Genomic DNA, 27,340 nt, shown 5'->3' with positions numbered 1-27,340 from the left:
TGCATGACGGCACGGCTGTGTACGAGCCGTTCTCATAGCATAGAGCAGTGGTGGCTAACCATGTGCCATGGAGAGCCATGTGTATGCAGGTTTTCAATTGCAGCCGGACTCCACACCAGGTGATTTCACTGATTAGCAACCCTTCAACCAAAGAGGAAGAACGTATCAGTGAAATCACCTGGTGTGGAGTCCGGCTGGAATGAAAACCTGCATACACATGGCTCTCCATGGCACATGGTTAGCAACCCCTGGCCTAGAGGCATGATGGGAGCGTTTCGTGTTCTCATGAATGACGCAGGGTTAGTACTCATAACCTGGTTTATTAACCAACACGACGAGGATGCAATAAGACGACATACGTGTAGCTGGCATCCAGCACTATCGCTTCGCGGGCCCTCACCCGGTAACCGGTATAACTGAGTGTTCCTCAGTACGGTGTCTGCAGTGGCTCAATAACATCATCAGTGACACAGTCACTGATCTACAGGGAGTAACAGTACTGCGCATAGTCAGTGGGCCCCATGTACCCAGAAGTAACCCGGAAGCCAGAAACTTTTTCGGCGTATGTGCCAGGTGAGCAATTCTCATAGGAATGAACAGGCCCCATTGTTAGATCTGGTATCCAGTTGTACTATAATACATCCATGGGTAGTCTGAAGCCCACCCCTGATCGGCAGAGGGGGTGCAGCAGCGACTGGGATGGCTCGGAAGAGTCGGGGTAATTGGCCAGATACAACTTGGGAGAAAAAAGATTAAAAAAAAACAATGTAAACTACTAGTAAGACACGTTAGCCCCTAGCTAACGGGTCTGACCCTTTAGTCGAGCGGTTAGTGATGTCGCCTTGTGGTGCAGTACACTCCGTTCGAATCCCGCACCGGGCAAGAAAATAACCGGTTACATTAGTGGCAGCGGTGGGATCCGGAAGTGTGCAGATCTTCAGAAGTCTCTTCGGAGCGCGGAAATAACAAAACGCGAGGGCACGCTTCCGGGAGAGGGTGACGACTGTAAACTACTAATAAGACACGTTAGCCCCTAGTTAACAGATTTGACTCTTTAGTCGAGCGGTCAGTGATGTCGCCTTGTGGTGCAGTACACCTCGTATCGAATCCCGCACCGGGCAAGAAAATAACCGGTTACAACAAAAAACAAAACAACCAACGATTGTGCACGTGTAAGATTTTGGTCTGAACACATTCATCGGGTATATTTCTGCTTACACATACTGTGCAGCAAAACATTAGTGTCCTCCATTTCACAGCAACTCTGAGCTAAGACTGAAACACGCTGGTCTCTGTCTTAATGTAAGTGGATTGCTCATAATGAGACCAATATATGCCTCCTCTATTACCTCTATTGAACGTGTACTTTCGCAGTCACATAAACACTTATCTAGTTATCTGTGGCAACAGGCACAATGACACACACCTTTCCTGGTGATGCTCGAGGGCCCTCTACACACGTGGGCCTTTGTTAAAGGATGACATGGTTTTCTGTTAAATCTAATCAGACTGTCAGAGTGACAGTCTAGGTAAGGACAGCAATCCCTGTTTCATCTGGGCCCACAGATATAATCAGTGAATAATGATCATCAAAGTCATCAGGGGCCCCGCAATGCTCGAGTAGGTTTGAAATGTCTATATCTATCAGAAGTGATATCCATTTCTTTTTTCCATGCGCGTATGAAAGGCTGTAAATGTCAACTGATATTATCACAAAGCATTATAATTTTCCGATATATAGCATGGCAAATGGCAAAACAGTTGCATTAATACTGAGGAGGAAAGCTGTGTTCTGTATTCATGTATTTATCTATACAGCTATAATCTGATTATTTGTGTAAAATAGAAAAATGACAGTTTGTATGGTTTCTCTTAATTTAAGCAACCAAAATATGTCAACATCCTTGCTTCAGAATAGATCTACATGAGATATTTGAGTGTGGTCCCGGGTCATGTGGCAGTTTCTGATGGAGATAAGGCAGAACTTGTCACAGGTGGTGTTTCATGATTTGTATGTTTGTGTCTTTCAGTTCTGTGCGACTCTCGGCACCACTCCCTCATGCGCGTTTGATCACATCTCTGAGCTCGGGCCACTATGTGAGTAGGACCTATAGGTGCTGTAGGGTAATAAAAACCCTGTGCATCACTAAACAAAACACTATAACAAAGCAGGTAGGGAAAAAAAAGAGGAAAAAAATATCAATCATGGGTTATGAGTTAGTTCCCTTGACATCAACAGTTAAATCTTTGTGTCTCAACTCGATTCAAAGAAATTGTAGAATGAAAAAGGTGTTTTCATTCAACTTGCACCAGCTGCCTATTCTTTATTTTTTTCCCGTCGTTAAATTGTGTTGCTTTCGTCTATTCCAGGTAACACAGAGAAAATCTGGATGCACATTGATGCAGCGTATGCTGGGAGTGCATTCATCTGCCCTGAATTTAGACATTTTTTGAATGGTGTAGAGGTGAGTATGAGCAATCAAAAGTACATATGTGTGGGTACATTTATGGTACATGTGTATATATATATATATGTGTGTATATATATATATATATATATGTGTGTGTGTGTGTATTTGATGAGTTAGTGGATGAACTCTAAAGGGATCTTGAAATAAGTGCATAATAATGTTAACTTCAAATGCCCAGGCAAATTTTCAAGAGCGGGTGTTATGTTGAAAGCCTCGTAGATAAACTGCAAATGGGGATTTTGGCCTTGATGAAATCAATCATTGTGTGAAAATTTTGCAGAAACGTTGCCTGTTTTCACCCGAGAAGGGGCAAATTGTTGGCAGTGAATGATGTGTGAATCTTTTCTTGCTTGATGACTCGTGAAAATACCAACTCTTTTCTAAAATCTATGAAAGGAAAGACAAAACAAATGCTGATTATATGCAGCTGCTTCATTTGCATTGGATAATGACATAATGTTAATGTCAAGAGAGAAGCGTACAAGAGTAATAGGTAGAACAACTGGAACGAGACGACAGCGTATGCCTTTCAAAGCTGCCGAGGCAGCTGCGGCCCCCCTTCCCCTGCAGCCATGCAGCTAGAGAAAGATAAGGGCAGAGTAATTTCCTGAGGCTGCATTAGACCTTTAGATAAGACCGTGGTGCTCCTCCTCATCCAAGAAATATCACTGTTTATTACACACACAACTTCAAACAATATTGTGGGGACAGGAAGAGAGTCAGAAAGCGAGCAAAAGAGAGAGAAAGAGCGAGAGAGAGAAAGGGGGGGGGGCTCTCCGTTTCTCTGATTGACAGCTGACAGTGGCTATAGTTCAACAGCAAAATCTCACTTCTCATGATGTCCCCTTCATCCAGCCTACATTTTTTTTCTTGATATTCTGAAATTTCAAATGAAATGTCAAATTATCAGCGGTCTTGCTAAGGAGATGGGTACAAACTTGTATGCAAAATCAATACATTAATATACCTCCCTCTTCTGTCTCTTTCCCTCTCTCTCTGCACATATTCCACGAATAAAGGTTGCCAGTGAGAAATAAACAAACAACTCTTTATTTATCACTTATTGGTGAAAACACAGGGGTCAATGAGAGGTATAAAAAAATGGTCTGGTCCTCCTCCACTCGTGAGGGGCCCGTTGCTAGGATATAAGAGATGGCCAAGCAGGCAACAGCCTCCCTTTGAATCAGTCAGCATGGCAACTGTCAGCCAGGAGTCTGTCTCATATTGTCTCCCAAATCCACTTTCACTTTTATTGTGTTTGTGCAAGCAGATGGAGAAAAGGATATTAGAAGAGAGATAGTGAACATACAGATTAAAACAGATCTGAGGGGAACGAAATTCTTGCAAGGGGTTATTTTGCTTATATAATGGGTCCTGTGTGTATTGGTGGGGAGATGCTGCTCTTCTGCTTTACAAATCCTTTGTGCCTGCTTTCATGTTGGTGATGTTGCGGTGAAATGGTCTGTGTCTCTGGCAATGTAATTAGTGCTGTTCTGGTGTTAGTCATCGCCAGACAAGCAAGGCTCTGATCATTTTTTTCCATGCTGTTAACTACCATAGATATTGCATTCAGGCATTTGTCATAGACAAAACGATCTCCGTTTTGGACTCAATGTCCAGAATTAGTATAATCAAACTGGTTTGCTATAATTTCATTACATTCTGGGAACTTTGTGCAACAATTCTAAACAACCTGGTGACTCCCTGAATTTTGTTTTGAAACTGTTAGTGTAAGAAAATGCCTATTTTGTGAGATAAATCAAGTCTCAGCATGAGAAATAATGGTATTTTGTGGTGTGTTCTTCATATTGTTCTTTCGGAAGTCCACTACATCCTCATAGGACATCCAAAAATGTGGTTTCATGACAGATGTTCCCCTTGTTTTTTTCTTTTGAAGTTTGCAGACTCTTTCAATTTCAACCCCCACAAATGGCTTTTAGTCAACTTTGACTGCTCTGCAATGTGGTAAGTAATACAAGGATTGCACCTTGCAACTGTAGTGAAACCATTCTGCACATAAATAACAAGTGGTGGACCTCTTTAATGACCATTTGTAGAAAAGTTAGACATAAAAGTTGACGCTCTGGAGGAGCTCAAAGGAAATTATTTTAAAAATTAATTAATTCATTCATCTTCAGCCGCTTCTCTGGGGTAGGGTCGCGGTGGCAGCAAGCTAAGTAGGGCCCTCCAGACATCCCTCTCCCCAGCAACACCCTCATTCCCAGGCCAAATTGGACATGTAGTCCCTCCAGCGAGTTCTGGGTCTACCCCAAGGTTCCTCCCAGTTGGCCATTCCTCCAAAGGAAGGCACCCTGGAGGCATCCGAATCAGATGCCTGAACCACCTCAACTGGCTCCTTTCAACGTGAAGGAGCAGCGACTCTACTCACTCTGAGCTTCCTCCGAATGTCCGAGCTCCTCACCCTATCTCTAAGGCTGAGCCCAGACACCCTATGGAGGAAACTAATTTCAGCCGCTTGTATCCGCGATCTCACCCTTTCAGTCACTACCCAAAGCTCATGACCATAGGTGAGGATTGGAATGAAAGTTGACAGGTAAATTGAGAGCTTTGCCTTCTGGCTCAGCTCCCTCTTCACCACAACAGTCCGGTACAATGTCCGCATTACTGCTGATACTTCGCCAATCCACCTATCAATCTCTCACCCCATCCTACCCTCACTCGTGAACAAGACCCCGAGATACTTGAACTCCTTCACTTGAGGCAACAACGCACTCCCAACCCGGAGGGAGCAATCCACCATTTTCCGGTAGAGAACCATGGCCTCAGACTTGGAGGTGCTGACTCTCATCCCAGCCATTTCACACTCAGCTGCAAACTGCCCCAGTGTGCACTGGAGGTCGCGTTCTGATGAAGCAAACAAAACCACATCATCTGCGAAGAGCAGAGATGCAATTCGGAGGTTCCTAAAATGGACACATTCCTCGCTTTGGCTGCACCTTGAGATCCTGTCCATGAATATCACAAACAGAATAGGAGACAAGGGACAACCTTGGCGGAGTCCGACACCCACCGAAAACGTGTTTGACTTTGTGCAAAGAATGCGGACACAACTCTCACTTTTGTTATACAAGGACCGGATGGCTTGTAGCAACTGCCCCAGTACCCCATACTCCCGCAGTACCCCCCACAGAGTGCCCCGGGGTACACGGTTGTAAGCCTTCTCCAAGTCCACAAAACACATGTAGACTAGCTGGTCAAACTCCCATGCCCCCCTCAGCACTTCCGCAAGGGTAAAGGGTTGGTCCGTTGTTCCACGGCCAGGACAGAATCCGCATTGTTCCTCCTGGATCCGAGGTGTGATAATTGGTCGGAGCCTTCTTTTGAGCACCCTAGAGTAGAATTTCCCAGGGAGGCTGAGCAATGTGATGCCCCAATAATTGAAGCACACCCTCCAGTCCCCCTTTTTAAATATGGGAACCACCACCCCAGTCTGCCACTCCACCCCGACCTCCACGCGACACTGAAGAGGTGTGTCAACCAAGACAGCCTAACAATGTCCAGAGCCTTCAGCATCTCAGGGCGAATCTCATCCACACCCGGCGCCTTGCCACCGAGGAGCTTTTTTTTTTCTTTTCGTAATATATTTCTGATTTCTCCCAATTTAGTGGCCAATCACTCCCTATTCTAATTCAAACTCCCACCCTCATACGTTATGCATTCACCAATTGCATCTCTCCGGCCGGCAGTCTCGAAGGAGATGCCACGCCACTTTTGTGACAAGGTGAATCCAGGCCGAATCACTGCTTTTTTCCGACACACCCAGAGACGCATTCATGTGACAAGCACAAGCCGACTCTGCCCCCCTCCCGAAGACAGCATTGCCAATTGTTGCTGCTTCATCGAATTCGGCCATAGTCAGATCTGACAAGACCGGGGCGTGAACCCTGGTCCCCAGTGGGCAACGTCACAAAGCCGATGCTTAGACTGCTACACCACCGCGGACCCCACCGAGGAGCTCTTTAAGTACCTCAGAGACCTCTGCCAGGGATATGGGTGGGGCTTCCCCTGAGTCTTCAGACTCTACCTCTTCCACTGAGGACATGTTAGCTGGGTTCAGTAGCTCCTCAAAGTGTTCTTTCCACCGCTCGACAACATCCCCAGTCCGGGTCAACAGTTCCCCTCCCTGGCTGAACACAGCCTGAGTCAAGCCCTGTGTCCCCTTCCTGAGTTGCCGGATGGTTTGCCAGAACTTCCTTGAGGCCAACCGAAAGTCCTCCTCCATAACCTCACCGAACTCCTCCCACACCCATTTTTGCTTCTGCGACCACCGAAGCGGCAGCCCTTCTGGCCTCCCGGTACCTGTCTGCTGCTTCAAGAGACCCCTGGGCCAACTAAGTCTGAAAGGCCTCTTTCTACAGCCTGACAGCTTCCCTCACCGCCGGTGTCCACCAGCGGGTTCTTAGGTTCCCGACTTGACAGGCACCGATGACCGTATGACCACAGCTCCTACCTGCTGCATGTGCAATAGAGGCTTTGAACATGGCCTATTCAGACTCCATATCCCCAGCCTCCCTCAGGACAAACGAGAACTTCTTCCAGAGGTGGGAGTTGAAGACCTCACGGACAGGGGCTTCCGCCAGACATTCCCAGTTCACCCTCACTGCACATTTGGGTTTGCCAGGTCTGTCCGGCAGCCTTCCCCGCCATCTGATCCAACTCACCGCCAGGGGGTGATCAGTTGACAGCTCTGCTCCTCTCTTCACCTGAGTGTCCAAAACATACGGCCGCAGAGCTGATGATACGACCACAAAGTTTATCATTGATCTTCAGCCTAAGGTGTTCTGGTACAAAGTATATTTATGAACTACCTTATGTTCAAATATGGTGTTTGTTATGGCCAATCCATGACTCGCACAGAAGTCCAATAATGAGGCACCACTCGGGTTCAGATCGGGGAGGCTGTTCCTCCCAATCACGCACCTCCAGGTTTCTCCATTGTTGCCCACGTGAGCATTGAAGTCCCTCAGCAGAACTATAGAGTCCCGAGGCAGAGCCCTATCCAGGACACCACCCAGAGACTCCAAGAAGGCCGGATACTCCAAACTGCTATTTGGTGCATAAGCACACACAACAGTCAGAGCCTTCTCCCCAGCGACTTGCAGTCATACAGAGGCGACCTTCTCATTCCCCAGGGAGAACTCCACCATGGCAGCACTCAACCGGTGGACTTGTGAGTATCCCCACACCCACCGGTGCCTGTCACGTCACCTTGGCCAACTCCGGAAAAGTAATGAGTCCAGTCCCTCTCCAAGAATTTGGTACCAGAGTCCATGCTATGTGTGGAGGTGAGCCCAACTATATCTAGCTGGTACCACTCCACCTCCCGCACCAACTCAGGCTCCTTCCCTGCCAGAGAGGTGACAATCCACATCCCGAGGACCAATCTGCAATGCCGGTAGTTGGCATGTCCCGGTCCCCGCTTTTGCCTGCCGCCCAGCCTGCATTGCACCCTACCCCAATGCTCATCCCCACATGTGGTGGGTCCATGGGGTGGTGGGTCCATGTTGTTTTTTCAGGCTGGGCCCGACTGGGCCCTATGGGCCAAGGCCTGGCCACCAGACGCTTGCCGGTGAGCTCCCTTCCCAGGTCTGGCTCCGGGAGCGGGCCCCGGTTTCCTTTTTCCTATTGCCCCCGACAACACAGCTTCCGGGATCACCAGGACACACAGACCCCTCCATCCCATTAAGGTGGTGATTCTATTATGTATTTAGAATTTTTTTTATTCCATCAAATTAAAATAATTAGCCATCCTATATTGAATATTTTACACCATTTCACTTTAACTGTTTAACATTCACTGGCTGCAATTAAACATTCAAATTCAAGGTCCTGTAAATGAACAAGGATGAAAGGTCTCACAAGATCAGCAGCTTAACATGTGCTTGGCCCAGAAGAAATTTCACATTAATTCTCGACCAAACGACTGTTAAAATGCTAATCTCTGCTATCAGCAGCACAAAGAATGTACAAGTCATTCACTGCTTTATTGTCATCGTGACAAACCATCCTCCACTCACCTTTACCTCAATGATTCATAAACCAAAAATAGAACTATGCTTCCCATCTGCCCCTTCTGTCAACAGCTAACACAGTCACACAACACACTCTTACTGTCCCCGCTAGGTTGCCAGAACAAGACAAGATCACTCGATACGTCGGAAATTAAAAGTAAAGGATGCACTTTTCTGTATTTTTGTGTATGGTGATTGATATTAATCAGTGATGATGATGATAGTTATTATTATATTGTTATTCACACACTTAATTGAGTGGAAGGTATTGTATTGGCTCTTTGTAGAATAGAAATTAATTCTTTAACAGAAGCAAGGATGAGGATGCTGTGGACATTAGCATGATCCCATTTCCTTATTTCATGCTCAGTGAATGGACATGTTAAAGAGATTGGCGGGACTAATTTTATTCTACCATATCATTATGTGCCATTATGTAAAACACTCACCGAACAGAATGGCTTACATCTACTACCTACGACCATTTTTAAGATAGATAGATAGATTGATTCTAATTCCTAATGCAGGAGAGATGATGGGGAACTGTCAGTCAGTTTTGTTACGTATCTTGTCTATTTATAGCTAAATATTGCAGTAAGCTAACAAAATTAGCAGAATGTAGTGCTTTAAGGGCCAGGTTCTCTGACTGTGTCCGTTTGGTTAACTTTGGCCCCGTGACTACTTCATGGCATCATATGTCATCATTCACAGTTTATATGGTTGAATATACATTTAAATATCATGCTATGTTTTGAGCCCTTTACATTGCTGTTGGTACTGTCTGTCCACAGGGTGAAGAAGAGAACTGATATTATTGGGGCCTTCAAGATGGATCCCCTCTACCTCACACATGACAACCAAGAGTCAGGTAGAGTCATTTCCTTGGGTTTATGAAAGCTAGACAAGAAAAGCTACTTGGTTTTAGTGAGTTGTTGTGAATAAGAATCAGAGTCAAATGGACCAAAGATTCCCTGAGTTTGATGTAATTAACACACTGAACAGTTTTGACTTTAAATGCTATTTTTTAAGTACTATTTCCATTTTGAGAGATTAGGACAGCTTTTCTAAGGTAGGATGTTTTAAGGCCTTGTCTTAAATGCTGTTTGCATTTTTTGACTTACCTGTTCTTCAATGTTTTATGCTTTTTTTTAACTAATAACCGTAGCTGAGGTTGCATTCAGACATACAAAAATGCTGTTGTTCCTTATACCTACAAAAACAAAAAACTACCTTTTGTTTTACCAATAGTAGTTTAGACATTGTTGTGGTGTCTGCATGTCTCCAATACTGTGAGGAGGTGTGCAGTAGAATAACTAATCCTAATCCTGCTGTAGCCTGAAAGGGAGAGGAACAAGGTAAATCTTGAGATCTGCGCCAGCTTACTCCCATAATCCTATTACCTGAAGTTAAACTGACTGACAGGCAGTGTTTGTGACCTAATTTAATTAATACTAACCAGTACTATTTGCACTGCACCGTGTGTTAACAGTAGGGGTTACTTGTAAACCCCTTAACTTAAACAGTGACTGATAACATCTTTCATCTTGGACATTACCTTAGCTAGTGAACTGATAAACGTTTCTTGCAGAAGTGAATAAAACACATTGTGATAGTCGGCAGACATCTAGGATGGGTTAGATTGGTATTATGTGTGTGTGCACGCTTGTATATGTGTGCATGTGTGTGTCTTTATATCATGGGGGTGTGGCATGTTTGTGGGTGCATCCACTACTATGTATGGCTTGCAGATGTGCTCAGAGCTGGACTATAATTTGTGTGTCAGACAAACGGAGAGAAAGACAAAAGGTTGCCTCTAAACACTCTGAGGCATCTTGTAATGGCCCTTGCTTACACAATCTGAGCTCTCCCATCAAATTAGTGGTTATTAGCACCATCTTGCATGGACTCGCACTGTGCAGTCGGACCATAGAGATGTGGCAGTGGAGATGTTGCAGTGGCTGCTCTATGGACAGACAGAGCCATACCAATATGGCTTTTTTTTTCCTGAGAGAAAAAGTATATTAATCAAAACAAGTTTTATTTGGCAAAATGAATATAAGGGTTATAAATGTCATAAGGTACTGCCTGATTTGTAGGATTACAGAATGTCTGCAGTAATTGGCAGATTGCCTTAAATGTATGTAATATCAACTGTTTACACTTATTCATAATATTACTCAAGATGCTAAATATTACTGAATAGACAATAATACATACAGCAGAATACAATATTAATGAATAATATTGAATACTGAGGGTACAATGGCTTATTCTCCTTAATAGTACACATATTGTGCAGACATTAAACACATTATACATGAGCTGTAAATTATTATGTGATATGAAACCCTGTTGCTAAAATTCACTGTCAATGTTAGACGGTGTTATGGTCATAGTTGAGTGCTCTGAAAAAAAGTTTTACCTGCTCATAACTGATGTGATGAAGTGATAGAGGATATTTCAGTTTTTCGATCCATGAGCGAGACCCCAAAATATATCTACTTTGTCCAGTCGCAGGGACAACATCCATCTCACGCCTTGTCCACACGTGCACGGGTATTTTTGAAAATGTAGCTTTTTCTTTGCGTTTTGGCCTTTCGTCCACATGCAAACCGCGTTTTAGGTCAGTGTGACCTTTTGGAAAACCCCTTCCAGGATGAAGATATTCGGAAACTCATTTTCAGGGTTGACATGTGGGGAAAACGGAGTTTTTCGCTTGTTGTTGACTTTTTTTTTCAGGCTTCTGGTTGGCCAATATGGTTTTAGGATTAGGGTTATATCGCCACCTGTTGGTTTAGCATGCTCTTGACAGCGCATTCGTTGCGTTAAGTAGTGTGAGTGTTTGCGTTTTCATTTGGACGGAGATTTTCCTGTGGTTGCCCCCCGAATTCGCTACATTGGTGTCAAAAGTGGGATTGTGAGACCGTGAGGTCATCGGAAGCGCGTGCGCCCAGAGGCGTGAGGGAGCTGATATGCTGAAGCGCGGGAACGCGCTTCCCGAAGGAGGGGGCTAGTGTAGTATAACGTGCATGGATAAGTAGACACGTTGGTCCTTGTCTAACGGGTCGGACCCTTTTGTCGATTGGTTAACGTTGTCACTGACGGAGTGGGAGACACGGGTTCGTGTCCCGGCTGTGGCGGTTCCCGGGCTGCCCCCCGAATTCACTACAATACCCTTGTACGTTTGGACTAGGTATTCTAACGTACACGAATAAGTAGACCCGTTAGCCCTTGGTTAACGGGTCGGACCCTTTAGTCGACTGGTTAAAGTTGTCGCCCGTGGTGCGGGAGAGCTGGGTACGCGTCCTGGCTGTGACGGTCCGGGCGAGCTGCCCCCCGAATTCGCTACAGTATTATTGTATGTTTTGTAGAGGGCCAGCCAACGATAGTTGACCATTAGTTCCTCATTGGCCCCGAGGTTCCCCATTGGCCATAGACCACTGCACTTCCGTGTTCGAACGTTAGAGCGGGGGGAGCTAGAGGGGGATAGAAGCCGACAAGTTTGAACACGGTTTAAATGGCTAACTATGTCGCTACGTTGGCTGCTGCGGACAAGAACCGATATTTGCGAAAAAATCGCAGTATCGATGGCCAGTGTCCTTTCAATCGAACAGGGGAATGGGTTAATAACCCCACTCAATGGCCAGATGTGAAACCGCCTGATCTTCTCTGCGATGGGGGAATATAGAGGGATAGTAGTCCGGGTGCATGGGGTCCTTTGCATTACACCCTGAAATGATAAAAGGCAAAAATTAAATCACACATCATGACCTAGAGCAGCCATGGGGAAAAGTCATAGGATCTAGGCTACATTTTCAACAAATGTTTGCATTTTATTCAATTATTACTTTTTACTGGATTACGCATGACTGCATACAATGATGCATGATATACTACTCAATAAGGATGACAATAATAATGTGATAACAATGTTTGCATTTTAACTGGGTAAGGGAGACCGGGGTAGTTACCCCTTGTTTCTAGGAAAGATAAACAAAATTGAGCATGTGACCAAATATTCAGGGGGGAGGGACCATTTTATGATTTTTAATGGATAAAAATACATATGGGTTTGAAGAATGTGATCCCATTCAGACAGGTTTAGCTAACTGTGGGATTCCATATAGCCATCGGCTCAACCTGCGCCAGACCAAACTGTTCCAGGGAGGGAGAGAGAGAGGAAGGGGAGGAGGTGAGGGAGGGGCCAGAGCGGGTCTTAGAAAATATGAGTGGAGGAGGGAAGGCAAGGGGAGGGGAAGAGGGAGATGAATCAACCTACCCCGCAACTGAGTTTCACATCTAGCTGCTACAGTGTAGCTGAAGGGAGTCTGGCGAGGGAGACTACAGTGTAGCCAACATTATGCGGGTTGTAGCCTAGCTAACTCGGCTACATCTCGTTCAATGTAGCTAGCCTATTACACTGACTAAATTCGTTTTCCCATCTGGGCCCACGGATCTATTGGCATTCTAACTTGACATTTTGGTAATTATAAAATGTAGAATAGGCGTAACCTATTATAAGCTAGTTAAACTAGCTAACATTACCAGTGATGAAGTGCAGACCACAGACGTAAACATGTTTGCTGTCAGGATCCCAAAGTTGTCCATCCTTGTCTTCCCTTTTGATCGCCTGGAGCCATTTCAATCGTTTTTCTCCCTCCTTCTGCCTATTAGGCAATACAAAAAACGAATATTTGGGTTGTTTTTCTTAACAGTACAGTCCACCACACAGCAACTTTTGGGCATCGTAGCTACGGCTAGGCTGCGTATCTAATACAGTGCGGCTTGGCGGCTTGGGTTTTCTATCCCCCTCTCCTGGCGTCCTGTTGTCAAGGTACCCGGAAGTGTTCCGGTGGTCTATTGCTTTCAAAATGAATCGGCGAGAACAGTTTTCTATTACGTCATCAGCTGTTCACGGAACCGACGTCAAACAGCCGCTTTTTAAACATGGCCACGCAAAAACGGCTGCTTAGTAAATGTAGCCGCGGTCCAGCCATATACTAGGTTTTAACCTAGTCTTGTTTATGAATGATTGCTATCATAGACCCTTTTTCTGGTAGCTTTTTATTGTGCTTTGGTCAAGATAATTTCACAAAAAGAACAACAAGATTCCCAATCAGAGTATGATATTATAGCGAATTCGAGGGGGAACTACAGGAACCACCGCAGCCGGGACGCGAATCCGTATCTCCCGCACCGCTGGAGACATCGCTGAGCGCCTACTGCGGGCGGATCGTCCGCGTGAAATGTTGACAATGTTGAGCGCCGTTGAGTTTATCGTCAAATCAGCTCGACTAAAGGGTACGACCCGTTAACCAAGGTGTCTACTTATCCATGCACGTTACAATATTCATAATTTCGCCACTGATTCTGAGATAACAGATTAGAGATGTTATTGTAATGAGCCCATTAGAGCATCATGTGTCGTTAGTTTTGATAATAAGCTGAAATGGTTTTTAAAGTGCGTTTCTGACATGACAAACATCCAAAAAATTCCTGCTTCCTCTTAATGGGTAATATCTAATCAATGGGACCTAAATCAGGAAATTGTTGTGAATGGGAGCAGACTTTTTGGGGAAGAGCCACCAAAACTGCAACACTGGGCCATTTCCACCATCGCACATGGTGGATAGCAAGTTTCGTGAAAACTGGTGGGAGTGACAATGCAGTTTAATTTGATAAGAGGAGCCGCCATACAAATAGGTTTCATCAAAATTAGTGGACTGAATTTGAATGCATGCTAACAGGTAAATCTTAAACACTAGGTTGTGAAGCGAAAGACAGAGAAAGAACCTAATACAGAAAAAAAAATTCTAATGATGCATCTCATTTTTACAGGGCTGGTCACAGATTACAGGGTAAGATAATTTAACATTTTCATAGTCTCTTTGGCTATTTTGACTGATGATGAGTTACACAACCTAGTCTACAGTGAAGTAGTTGTAGTTAAAGTCATACTTTGGTAACACTTTCACTTTTAAGGATATGTTAATGCACTCTCTCTCTCTCTCATGCTCTGCCTCACTATCCTTTCATTCTCCATTTCCTCACTACTTAATGCTTCTCTTCTTTCATCATCATCTTTTCCTTTCTGCTTTCTTCTTTCTCCCTCCTCTCTCCATCTCCATCCCCCACTCTCCTCCTCCTCTTTCTTTCTCTGTTCTCACAGCATTGGCAGATTCCACTGGGCAGAAGGTTTCGCTCGCTGAAGCTGTGGTTTGTCTTCCGCATGTATGGGCTCACAGGTCTGCAGGCCCATATTCGCAAGGTACGTGACAAGCTAAACCATGAATGGGATGAGTAAAACATCGGTCATGGCGGAAAATCCTGCTTTGCCCCATCCATGTCAACTGTCCTTGCCATGCCTGCCTCTATCTTTCTCCCTGTCTGCTCTCCTCCCACCTCTCTGTCCTTATCACCTCATCTGAAGTCTGTTGTCTTACCCTTTTACTCCCTCCCCTTCTCCTCAGTTGCCCAGCAGCATACCCTGTCAGTCATATATATATGGTCTGTTTCTTGTTGTTATTAGCTCTTGTCTCCCTTATTTTCCAATATCTCCCACGACTGCCCCTCCATCTTCTTCCTGTTGCCTCACTACTGCACGCCTGCTGCCCCCCTTGCCCCCATCTCCCCTGTCAATCAAATGAGCCTGTTCTGCATCCATGCACTCTGTTTTAAACAAAGCAGCAGCAGCTTCAGAAGCACCATACATCCCTCTGGTCATGGAGACGTCACGCTACATCCATCCATATCTGCTTGATTAGATAGGGAAAAGAGGTTCTAGGAAAACACAAAGCAGATTAAGAAGATGGTCATACCCTAGGATTTTTTTGTAGTTAGATATAGACTTTGATCTCTTGTTGATTTAGAAATAATGTTTTTAAGCACTCAGTATGTATAAAGTAATGTGTAAACTATATATTTTCAATCTCCTATCTCCCAGTGGAGGAAAACAAGGCTTTTTTTCTTCTTTTTTTTAATGCATAAACAGTTGAAGAATGTTTATAGGTAACCATCCCAACAGGGTGCTGGGAAACTGTTAATGTAAACGGTTGATCGCTGTCCAATATCACACCTTCCTTTGTCGTTTTAATGACCTGACAGTTTATAGTAAGTTTGTGAATAGGCATGCTAAAATATTGCGAGGTCGTTATATTAGCTCATTAATCATCTGAGTAGTGCTGAGTTACTGACAGGGAATGAAAAAGCAAGGTGGTGGTCAGACTTACTGGCCAAGAAGGTGCCAAGTGTGGTCTCATTAAGGATTCATTGGCAATGGATACGAGTCCTGACGACATTATGACCACTAGAAAATAAAGAAAACATGTTGGATGCTTGTTTTTCTCTCAGGGGCCACATTTCTGTCCATTGATTACAGTATACTAACTTCTATAATGGTGATTACCTGTAGTAAAGCACAACCTGATAATTTCAGCACACATGAATTGTACTGGGACATGTTTGATGCCAGCAGATTTTTTGATTGCTTTTTTCATTTGATTCCGATTTTAATTGTGCCTATGAGCAGGCGTGCTTGGTTAAAGGCCTGAATGAGTCAGGTGCTGTCATGTTACAGAACTGCCATCTAGTGAAAACATGAGAAAAATGCAGCCGCCACTTGCATTCATACCATCACAATACTGGCTGCTTTACATTATTCAGCAGTTTACCTTCATTGAGGGCCCAAATTAACAGGCTATTAATTTGAAATGGATGCTCTTTCCAGCCACTAGACTATTTGACATCACCTACTACCTGGATCCATATCGTCTCATTTGACAGTCCACTTCAATTTCTAAAAACAATGAGAAATGATTTATGAACGGAAAATCATAGGTTATGCATTTTGGTATTTAACTTGAGTATGTCGCAGGATCCTGGAGCCTTTCCCCAGCAGTCACTGGGCAGCAGGTAGGGAGACACCCTGAACAGGCCACCAGACCATCACAGGGCCGTCATAGGCTCTAGCATCCCGCGACCCAAATTCCGATAAGCGGTTTGGATACTGGATGGATGGATACTTGAGTATGCTATTCCCTACAGTAACAGTATACAAATTGTATCCTCCTTTAAAATACTTTGTTTGATTCACAGCAAGTACGCCTGGCCAAAGAGTTTGAGAGTCTGGTAAGAGCAGACAAGCGGTTTGAGGTCTGTGCTGAGGTCATCATGGGACTTGTCTGTTTCAGGCTAAAGGTAAAAAGTTTTCACCACTTCATATTATTTAGCACTAATTTCATCATTAGCACTAATTGCTCTGTCTTCCTTGCCCTCATAATTTCCTTATTTCCCTTCATCCATGTCCTCCTCCACTATACTTCTTCCCTTTTCTATTTTCCATTCACCCCATCTCCTGTAGGGTTCCAATGAGCTGAATGAGGCCTTGCTGAAAAAGATCAACCGCAGCAGGCGGATCCACCTGGTGCCTTGCCAGCTCTCTGGCCGCTTTGTCCTGCGTTTTGCCATTTGTGCCCGCACCACAGAGTTGCGCCACATCCAGAAAGCTTGGCAGCACATCATGCAGCTGACGCACAGTGTCATGGAGGAGCTGCCCCATTGACCGATGGGCAGGGAGAGAACAGCTCCAATAGCCGACTGCAAGATCAAGGAAGAAGCGGGATCAGTGGTCCAAAGAAAGTAACACCCAATCTAAAAGTCTGTCTCAGAACCAAAGTCAGTTGGGGAAATAATAATCTAATATTGTGTGAAAATACTGTCATAAAGGGAAGTGAAAACAATTTTATATGCCACTTCAATGACAGGCCTGTTCTGTATGTATTGCACTCTGCGTGTGTCTTAGCAACATTTAACCAGTCGCTTTTAGTTGTGTGCCAGTCTATGAATTTATGTGCATAAACACATTGAAATGTCTTTCACCTGTAACTATTTGAGCACTTGCATTCTTTACTGTGGAATTATGACTTAATACTTGAAAAAAAAAACGTTGAAAGAGTCATATATTGAATTAATTTTTAGTTTATCCATCCATCCATTACCCAAGCCGCTAATCCGAATTCAGGTCGCGGGATGCTGGATTTTTAGTTTAGTTGTACAGTATATCAGAGGCTTCATATAGGATTGGAAAAATAGAATTGTATGCTTTTCTTTTCTGGACTCTGCCTGAGCCACTACTACTGTATAAAGATCAGATTTTAATTTGTTATGATAATAGTAAAAAGAAACAGCATGGTGTATCAGAAATTTTACTTATTTAATGCAAGAAAACACAGGACTATACAGAAGGTTAAAACTAGACACAATTGGAAAGCATTTCCAAGCTGCAAAATCACATTTTCCTTACATTGTGAATACTGGAAAAAGAATGAAATTCTCACTATGCAACATGACTGAGCCCGGCCATGTGCATTATCAGTGGTTTGATATAAGTCTGTGAATGTTCTCATTCATCCAGGTCCTAGTTATCCAAAGGAAATTAATCAAGTGCAACTGGACTTGGTTATCATTTCCTTTGGATAAGAAAGGCATAAGCATATATTTTATTGACTGTGATTTTCAGATTAAGCATTCTCAAGGCTGTTTAAAACACAGTGAAACAACACAAGATCTTATTTTTCCATGTACAGATGAAAAAGGAAATGTCAGATCAGTTTCATAGTAAAATGGGCCAGATGCTGTTCTCTTTTTGACAAGGTAGTTTGCAAAATGATGAAGGCAACATCAGTTTGCACAGAGAAAAACTCAAAGTTTCAAGATAACAACCATGGTATGTACATTATAAAGCTCGAATTTGATTGCTTCTTTTTTGATGTGGCCCTGGAGGTATTTCAACTTCTTTAGAGCAGAAAGATAATCAAAACTCAACTCCAAACTCAACTTGTACAACTCTTCAGAAGTCAATGGTTAGTGCAAAACTATGTTTATTCTTTATTTTACAAATCGCTTTTGTAGCTGAAACTCGGATAGGCAACATGTTTCAGAGATGAGACTAGCTGAGTTAGTGTACATGAAAAACTATAAATTGTAGCTCTCTGTGTAGACTCACAAACAAGACCTTTGTAATCGACAGCCTTGCCAAGGCATCAGATTTGATCAGAGTATCAGATGGTGTCACTTAGCCTGCAGTGTAAAGGCAGCATATTTTAGTTTCTGTGTTATCTCAATTGCACTGTGCTAAATAATAGATGACAGGCCTCCACACAGAGGGATGACCATTGTGCCTCCTCCTAAACCTTCACAGAACACCCTAATCCCCCAGAAGACAGGCCAGCCCTCTATAAATAAAGGTGGGGATTTGGTATTAGGGCATTAACCTTATGTTAAGGTGACTTACTGCGCTCAACATAGTTGGCCCACTGTCAGCCCTGTCAGAGTTGGATTTTAACTCATTTATTTAATTCAAAAGGAAAATCAGGATCATTGTGCTGGTAACTTTGTGAGTTGTGAAGAGAATTTAAGAATTTACCCCTTATATCCCTGTGCCAATATACATTAAAAATCAAATGGGACAAAAGAAAATAACCTATGGGAGGTATAACATCTGGGAATATCAATTTAAGTCTCTAAGCACCAATGAAACATTAACGATTTGACGCAACATGTAAATATAAAAAACAAAAACTAAACATGACGAAAAACTGCTATTCTCTGCTTGAGCTCTCATCTTACATTAAGACTGAGCTGCATTTATTTGTGCAACTCTAAAACATCAAGAAGAAAAAAAATTACAAACAGCTGGTTGAGAATATGCCAAAGAGAAGAGTCTGTACACCCCCAACCTTGGCTGTAATTTAGTGTAATGTTTAAACACAAGGGACATAGTCCTAAAACCATGCCATTATAGAGGTCCAACAGTTCAAGCATCTGTGTACTTTACCTGAATTGACCTGCATGAATAGAAGCTATGTCCTCCATTTGTGAGACACACTCCAGTTTGTTGGGTTATTGTCTGACCAGCCAGTGCCAGAATGCATGCAATACAAAAATATTATATTAAGAACTAGCATCCCTTATACAGGTCTGCAAATAAAACCCAAATCTCTGATGTTTTTTTTTTAAATATCTCTCTATTGGAAAAACTTTCATATTAACTTTTTTCCATTCTTTTTTTATTATTTACTTTTTGAAATCACAGGAAGCATGAAATGTACTGTACTGTTTGACTTGCATATGCAAATAACTCCGATCCTCGTCTCTAATCTTTGCACACAGAATGGAGCAGACATTGTGATATAGTATGTCTGAGTGTATTTTCTTTATTTGTCACAAATTTAAAAAAAGGTAAATTTGAGAGGAAATGTGTTTTGAAGTAGAATTTAGCAAGCTTTTCACTGTGAAAAAAATGCTCTGGTGCAATCATTACATTCAACTGATTATTTTTCAACATCTGTACATTGTTGTCCATATCTTTGGTATAAAAAAATAAAAACTTTTTTCCCCAGGTCTTTACATAATAAATGTGTTTCAAAGAAAAATTTGGGTATTTCCATACTTAAAGGTCCTATATTTAAGAAAACACTTCTTTAAAATATGATCATTTTCGAATTGCTGTATGATAGTTTAATATTACCTATCTGGCAATGCTGAGTTGAGTTTAAGAGGCAATGAGAGGAGTAGCTATGATAAAGAGGTGATAGCATCCATTGTTAAGCATTTGTATTTATGAACTGATTTATGTAATTAGAGTAAAGACAGTCCTGTCTTATCGTTATTTATTAGTCAGTGGTTCAACAGAACATAGAGGTATTGGCTTGGGTAACCACTGGGCTATAGTTCCTTTGTTTTCTAGCTTTTCAGAGCAAGCTACATGTATTTAATGTTACAATAAAAAGGTATTGATCCTTTGTGAAAAGGGCACCCCAAATGTTCTGAGCTAGTCTGGTTACTCCGGTGTGTGATTATTTTTCCAGCATGTATAAGCTCCTTCTGCAGCCCTTGGAAAGAGACGTAAAAAAAAAAAAACGAACGCTGAAAAATAGATTACTCTTCGCCAAGACGCCAAGATGGCTGCCGAGTAAGTCGTGGTTGCTGAGCTCCTGCACAATAAACGATTTATCTGGTGAAAAACGAAGAAGTTGTCGTTTAAATAACTTTAACAACAACCGGAAGAACTTCTTCAACGACTGAAAGCAGCTTAATGTCGAGTCGAGACAGGAAAAGATCGCAAAAGAGCAAAGTCCCCTCACCTGCGGTCCACTCGGGTAACATGCTTATATCCTCATGCCATGATTACGCCCGCTCCGTAGAACCAGTAACGGTCACTATGGCAGAAGAATTTCCTCCGCTACCTGTGACTCCATGCAAGTCCCCTACTGCAAAAAAAGCTCTTTATGAGACTGTTGGACTGCAGCTCACTCTACCAACTCATCTTCATCTATGTGAGAGCCTAGTCCTGCGTGTTTGTTGATAAAGCAGTAGGAGAAGATGTTCGGTCTCAAAACCATCCGTTTTATTTAGCAGTAAATGGATAAAGCATACAGAGCTCTGGGTCTAGATCTTCCTATCCCTGACAAACAACAGATTGTGTCAGTTCACGAAGTCTGACTGTCTCTCCTTTCCCTGACCCAGTCTTTATACTATACAAAGTGTTGACTGAATATGGATGTGTGGTCTTCTTTGTGATTGGTCCGTTCATCTGACTCCGTTTCCACCTCACTGATATCTGGACTCCAGGTAATCTTCTTCTACATCTGCTGTCGTAGTTCCTGTTTCTGAAACCACAGAGCACAGCACATCCTGTATCTACTCCCCCCAAGGCCACAGCACCCTTGTTGTTCCCTTTCCTATTCAGAGCCGCTAACCTTATCTAAGGTCAGCAGACCCTCACTCCTTCCATGGAGATAGACACACTCTCCTTCTTGGGACAGCTTATCCTTTTATTGCCCCCCACTTCTCTTCCTGTAATTTACTTCTGCATTCCTCTGTTTGCTAACATACTCAGTACTTTTCCACTGCCACTATAGCCCCTCATGTTTTTGTAACAAGCCCTGTTCCTCATGCATATGTTTTCCCAATGATTAATATATCCTTATATCCCTTATTCCAATTAATACGTTGTAATCATTATTATTAAACATCACACCATTACATTTATCTACAAGTCCCCATATAAATGAGACCAACCAACCAATCGGATTCAAACATCACATTCAGCCTCTGTGTCACTGCCCAGTTCTTCACACCCTCCATGCTCCATCTGAGCCACCGTCTCCGTCTCGACTTGAGCCATCTGATAGGTTGATGGGGGACTCTTCTTTTCGATGGCAGTGACGATCAACCTTTCAAACAGAGATCTGATACAGGGGATACAACAGCATCCACACAACACAAGTGCAGTCATCATGCCTACCAGGGACAGAAACACAGACACCATCACACCTTTCCACCTCCCAAACCACTGTTCAAAAATTCTTCCCAGTGGGTCGTTTATACCTGAGTGGTCATGCATCTCCTCCGACAGGGTCCTAAGTCCTTTTAGGGCTCTAGTTACCGAGCCGTCTGGAGCAGTGTTGTTGGGGATGAACGTGCAGCATTGATCGTCAAACATAGAGCGAACACCCCCTTTTTCAGCTAATAACATGTCGAGGGCCATTCTGTTTTGAACTGTCATCAACGAGGTGGCAGCTAATTGTTCAGATAAGCCTGCTACAGCGTCCCTGGTTTTATTGGCGAGCCTCAGGACGTTATAATGGATGTAATTAATTCTATCCACATTCTTATTGGGAGTGACTGGAAATAGCGCACTAATGATTGGGATGTTCTCAAATCCTGCTGCCACTTGATTTACCAACTTATACTCATCTGGAACTCCCCTGGGAACGCCTATAGCATCTATGTATGTGGGAGAACCATACCCAACCTCAAATGTGTCTCTCCTGTGGTGGGTATATGTGAAATTTGCCTGTTGGCGTGGCCCTAGCAAAAACAGGGGTAGAACCAACCTGACCATTGCACACGTTCCAGACCAGTCTGCTGGCAGGCTGATATGTAGAGTCCTGTCCCCGCAATACCAAAACAGGTCAGCCCTTCCCCACACCATAGAGCTAGGGACCGACCAACTGTTGACCTCAAGTGTGTATTTGCACCAGCCGTCAGGCATGTGTCCCATCTTCATACCGGAGCTGGAGCTCCTAGAAAAACACGTATAGTTATTAGCTCTCACGGTGAACGCCGGCGGCACTGTGGAGTTTTTAACGGGTGGAAAAATAGAGTTGAGAGTAGTACAGTTAGGGGGGTTGGCTTGCATAGTTAGGGCCATCATGCAATGAAATCCTATAGGATCTGTATCGGGAAACAGAGGTGCTGGGGCGTTGAAAAGAGTTGGCCTGGCTGAAGAACATGCAATACAATTACTCATGTTCATGGAGGCAGCAGAAGCTGCCATCCAATCTAACCACAGGTTTTTGTCCCCATATCCAGTAGCCAATTTGACAATATCGCCTCTCGTTAATTTATTGTAATCTATGGTGATTACGTCCTTGCTCTGTCTAGGTTTAGTTTCGAATGTGCTAATCGAGGCGTCTGTTTTCTTGGGGGATGGAGGTGTTAACAAATTCACCTTAACAAGACCCATGGTGTCCGTGCCTTTTTGATATGCTCCCACAACCATATAGAATGCCTTTTTCTGGCCTGTCATAAATGGATCATCCCACAGGTCGTGTATTGTCAACAACAGGGGATTAACCCAACCCGACCTATGTCGTAGTTGGCCGCGTATGAAACTAATCTTATTAACTGTATCTGGATTTTTGCCCGCCGTTTTGATAGGGGTCCACGGACCAATATACTGCCAAATCAGTTCCCATCCGGCACACAAACTGCCCATGCCAGAGTTCCTAGGCGGATCCCCCTGCCTTAGACAACTGGAGTGAGTTTCTGGACTTCCGCACAGGTATAAATCATATCTTCTCCACATCTCCTGGTGTTTCCCACAATTAATAGCATGGCATAAATCAAATTGAAATGTCACGTTCGTTCCCAGAGTGTAGTCTACGTCTATACCTCCATATGTTTTAATGCAGTAATCTGGTTGGCCTTGGCCTTCCCTCTTTGTTCTGTTGTGGTGTTGGTTTTGATCTGTGTGTCTGTCTCTGATGGCTGATTCCCACATCAATATTGGAGTAACTATTACTATAGAAATGATCCTGCACACTCCCAACCACCACCATTTGGCTTGGTGGGGTTTACCTGTTCCCTCAAACATCTTAATCAACATATATCAAAAATTCTTAGCAAGCAAAACCTTCTTGTGTTCTGGTTATCAGTTCCTTGTATCCTAGAAAAACCTTTTCTGGGAGAGCTTTTGACCTTCTATAGTAACATCAGAACATTCTTTCCGCACCTGGCAAAATTCTTCATTCCAATCTTGAGTGTATTGTGGCTTGCCTGAGTATATGCAAAGCCGGTTACTATAAATCTTATCCAAAAGTGATAGCTATAATAACTGTCGCCACAGATAGTGGCTCGTGTCTTTACCCTTTTTCAGAGTCAACTGTGGTGTTTCTTCTCTGTTCCAGTGTCCTAGCGGGTGAATCCGCTGCTGCACACTGGCTCCAGTGGTACCAGCTGTCTCCTTTGCCCTGTAGTCGGACCGCGAGTGATGTTCTCTCAACCACCTTGTAGGGCCCTGTCCACCTTGGCTCCGACCACTTCCTCTTGATCACTTTCAGCAGAACCCAGTCTGTGGTGGGCGGTGTCTGTCCCTCTAGGTTCCCCTCTGCTGCTGCAACCTGTTTTGAGAAAGCTGTTAGTTGTTCATAGTAAGGTTTGTACTTCAGCGGATCTCTTTCCTTTTCTGTGGTTGGGATTCCAGCTCCCGGTCCCGGGAACTGCTGCCCTGTGTCAACTCATATGGAGTGAAACCTGAGATGGAGTTTACTGAGCTCCTAATTGACATTAGAGCTAGTGGTAGGGCATCCACCCAACTCATTTTTGTTTGAGCACACACTTTTCCTATTTTTCCTTCAATGGACTGATTCATTCTCTCCACCTTTCCCTGTGAGTGGGGGTGATACACTGTTCCAAACGCATGTTTCAGTCCCAGGGCCGCTTCTACTGCCTGCAAGTCTTTGTTCTTAAAATGTGTGCCATTATCTGACCTGATTCTTTTTGGAAACCCATGTGTTGGTATGTATTGGTTGATTAGGAATTTGATTACCGTTTTGGCATCTTCCTTTTTAGCAGGTACTGCTTCTGGCCAGCCAGTGTATGCATCCACGGCAACCAAGAGGTACCTATACCCATTTACCCTTTCCAACATGTCAGTGTAATCAATTATGATTTCTTGACCTGGCATTTTTGGCAAAGGACATTTTCCCTCATGTGGCTTTACTGTAACCCTGATATTGTATTCTGTACATATTTTACATTCCCTGATATGGTTCACAATCATTGCGGGCAAAAATGGATGCCACCAATGGGTCAGATGTCTCTGCATCTGTGCCTTTCCACTATGTGTTAGCCCGTGTGCCTCCTGTAACACGGAAGCCGTCCACCCTGGGGGTAACACAGGTCGGCCGTCTGGTGACCTCCACACTCCTTTGGATTCCGTTGCCCCTCTCTCTTTCCAAACTGTGAACTCTTGAGGAGAGGCTTTCTGTTGTTCCTTTATTAACATATTTACATCGCAGGCAGGTAGTAAATCATACACCGTTTTTCCCACCTGCATCATCATGTATTGGGCTGTGTAACCTGCTGCCCTTTTAGCTGCAGAGTCTGCCTCCTGATTTCCTTTTGCTATCATTGTTTCAGTTTTGTTGTGACCTCTGCACTTTATTACTGCTACCTCTGTTGGTTTCATTAGGGCCTCTACCAGTCTCTTGATGTCTTTCTCATGTTTGATTGGGGTTTTTGCTGCTGTCAAAAATCCTGCTCTGATCCACTGACTTAGCTCCACCTGTATTGCTCCTACCACGTATGCCGAGTCTGTGTAGATGTTTACTTTTTTCCCTTCTGCCCATTCTAATGCTGCTATCATTCCCTGTAATTCAGCTAGCTGCGCTGATTCTTTTCCTATTACTCTCCCTGTCACTACCTCCTCAAACCCTTCATCTGTTTGTCTTACCACTGCATATGCTGCCTTCAGTCCCTCCGTGGGATGTCTGTAGCAACAGCCATCTGTGAACAGCACTTCCTCTGGGTCAGCTAAGGGTTTTGCCCGTAAATCTGCTCTGACCTTAACATCTTTCTGTACTCTTTCTTCACACACATATGGCTCACCTTCCCCCATGTTATCTGCCATGTTGAGTCCCTCGTGGGTGAACGTTATGTGTGGTGCATTGAGGATTTTTTCCAACCTTATCTGTCTTAATGATGTCATGGTGAATGCTACTGAATTCACATAGGCCACTATGCTGTGTGTTGTCAGGACTGTTAGAGCATGTCCCATGACTATGTGTGCTACTTTTTGCAGAATTTTTGCTACCCCTCCATCATGTCTTGTGCATGGTGGATGTCTATTTTCTGTTGGATCGAGTGTCACACTTGCATACATCATCACCTGCCTACCTCCCCCTTTTTTCTGAAAAAGAACACCATTCACTGTATGTGATTTTTCTGAAACATCCAGATAGAATAGCTCTTTGTAGTCAGGCAGTGCTAAATCAGCAGCGTTTGTGAGAGACCGTTTGAGGGAAATGAAGTTATTCTCTGCTTCAGTGGTCCATTGTAAGCATGCTGACAAATTTCTCATCCCCTGCTCATTGACCATGGCCCTTAAGGGGTGCGTGAGTTCCCCATATGATGCTATGTACTGTCTGCTATAACCCGTCAACCCCAGGAATGAGAGCATGTCTTTCACTGTGACTGGTTTAGGATGGTGTAGTATTGAGGATCTATGGGCTGGGGACACACCTGTTCCTCTACTAGAGATAATTCTCCCCAGGAACGAGACCATCTGTCTGCAGCACTGGAGCTTGGTTTTTGAAACTCTGAACCCAATATGATACAGCTGAGTTAATAGGGATTTGGTGGCTGCTAGGCAGGAGACATGATCTGGAGCTGCCAGAAGGATGTCATCCACATACTGAATCAACACCACCCCCTTTGGGAGGGTGAGATCAGTGAGCTGCTGTTTCAGAACCTGATTGAACAGCCAAGGAGACAAGATGAAACCCTGGGGAACCCTTGTATACCTTAGCTGTTGGCCTTTATAGGTAAACGAGAAGATGTCTCTCACATGGTCAGCTAGTGGTAGGCAGAAAAATGCATTGGCCAGATCAATACAGGAAAACCATTTGTGTTCTGGGGACAGTGCAGACATAGCAGTATATGGATTTGGTACTGGGACTGTAGGAGTTGACACAATACTATTGACCCGTCTAAGGTCGTGAGCCATTCTATATATCCCTGTATTTTGTTTCTCTACTGGTAAAATAGGTGTGTTCCAGACAGATGCTGAGGGCTCCAACACCCCCGCTGCCAACAGTCCCTCAATAGTATCTGTGATCCCTGCTTCTGCCTCAGGTTTGTGGGAGTACTGTTTCTGCCAGATCGGAGTGTGATCTGTCAATTCAAAAGAGATTGGATCAACATTCTTGCAGTGGCCTACATCAGTTGGGCCTGCTGACCATAACGCCTCAGGGAGAGTGTTTATCATACTTGCGGCGTCAGAGTGATCAGCCTTCTCTCTGCCATGAAATCTCTCTATTTGTCTATGTTCTAACAGCACTTTGTCAGCCGTCTTGTGCATGATCCTGTAAGCCTTTTCGGATGGGGAGTACTGTAATTCAGGGAGTTGGGTCCAAACCCAGTCTGTCAGTGCCATCAGACGCTTGCACATCGGCCCAAGATCTCTAGCCTGGTGTTTAACATGCACTGCTAAGGTGATATGGGGCACCGCCTCTTCAGAAATCTCATACCACTCAAATTGTTCTGGTGTCA

General features: G+C 43.9%; 1 protein-coding gene and 1 long non-coding RNA gene across 2 annotated transcripts in view; one reads left to right on the top strand and one right to left on the bottom strand.

Annotated features, from left to right (window-relative positions):
• ddc (dopa decarboxylase) overlaps positions 1 to 17,063 on the top strand; it is a 39,829-nt gene extending 22,766 nt beyond the window's left edge. Inside the window, exons 6-13 of the mRNA XM_056286602.1 lie at positions 2,031 to 2,097; positions 2,371 to 2,465; positions 4,369 to 4,436; positions 9,295 to 9,371; positions 14,342 to 14,361; positions 14,673 to 14,771; positions 16,598 to 16,699; positions 16,863 to 17,063. Of these exons, the coding sequence (XP_056142577.1) occupies positions 2,031 to 2,097; positions 2,371 to 2,465; positions 4,369 to 4,436; positions 9,295 to 9,371; positions 14,342 to 14,361; positions 14,673 to 14,771; positions 16,598 to 16,699; positions 16,863 to 17,063 (729 nt within the window). The remainder of the gene's footprint in view (positions 1 to 2,030; positions 2,098 to 2,370; positions 2,466 to 4,368; positions 4,437 to 9,294; positions 9,372 to 14,341; positions 14,362 to 14,672; positions 14,772 to 16,597; positions 16,700 to 16,862) is intronic.
• LOC130118210 (uncharacterized) lies at positions 15,186 to 21,050 on the bottom strand. Its single transcript, XR_008810748.1, has 4 exons — positions 20,647 to 21,050; positions 16,259 to 16,298; positions 15,733 to 15,809; positions 15,186 to 15,283 (listed from the first exon to the last, which is right to left on the bottom strand). It is a non-coding gene; the product is annotated as an uncharacterized LOC130118210 (long non-coding RNA).
• Between the last annotated feature and the right edge of the window lie 6,290 nt (positions 21,051 to 27,340).

Source organism: Lampris incognitus, chromosome 9 (genome assembly GCF_029633865.1).
Source record: "Lampris incognitus isolate fLamInc1 chromosome 9, fLamInc1.hap2, whole genome shotgun sequence".
Taxonomy (NCBI): domain Eukaryota; kingdom Metazoa; phylum Chordata; class Actinopteri; order Lampriformes; family Lampridae; genus Lampris; species Lampris incognitus.
The sequence above is the reverse complement of the archived record's forward strand: the minus strand, read 5'-3'. Positions and strand labels throughout refer to the sequence as shown.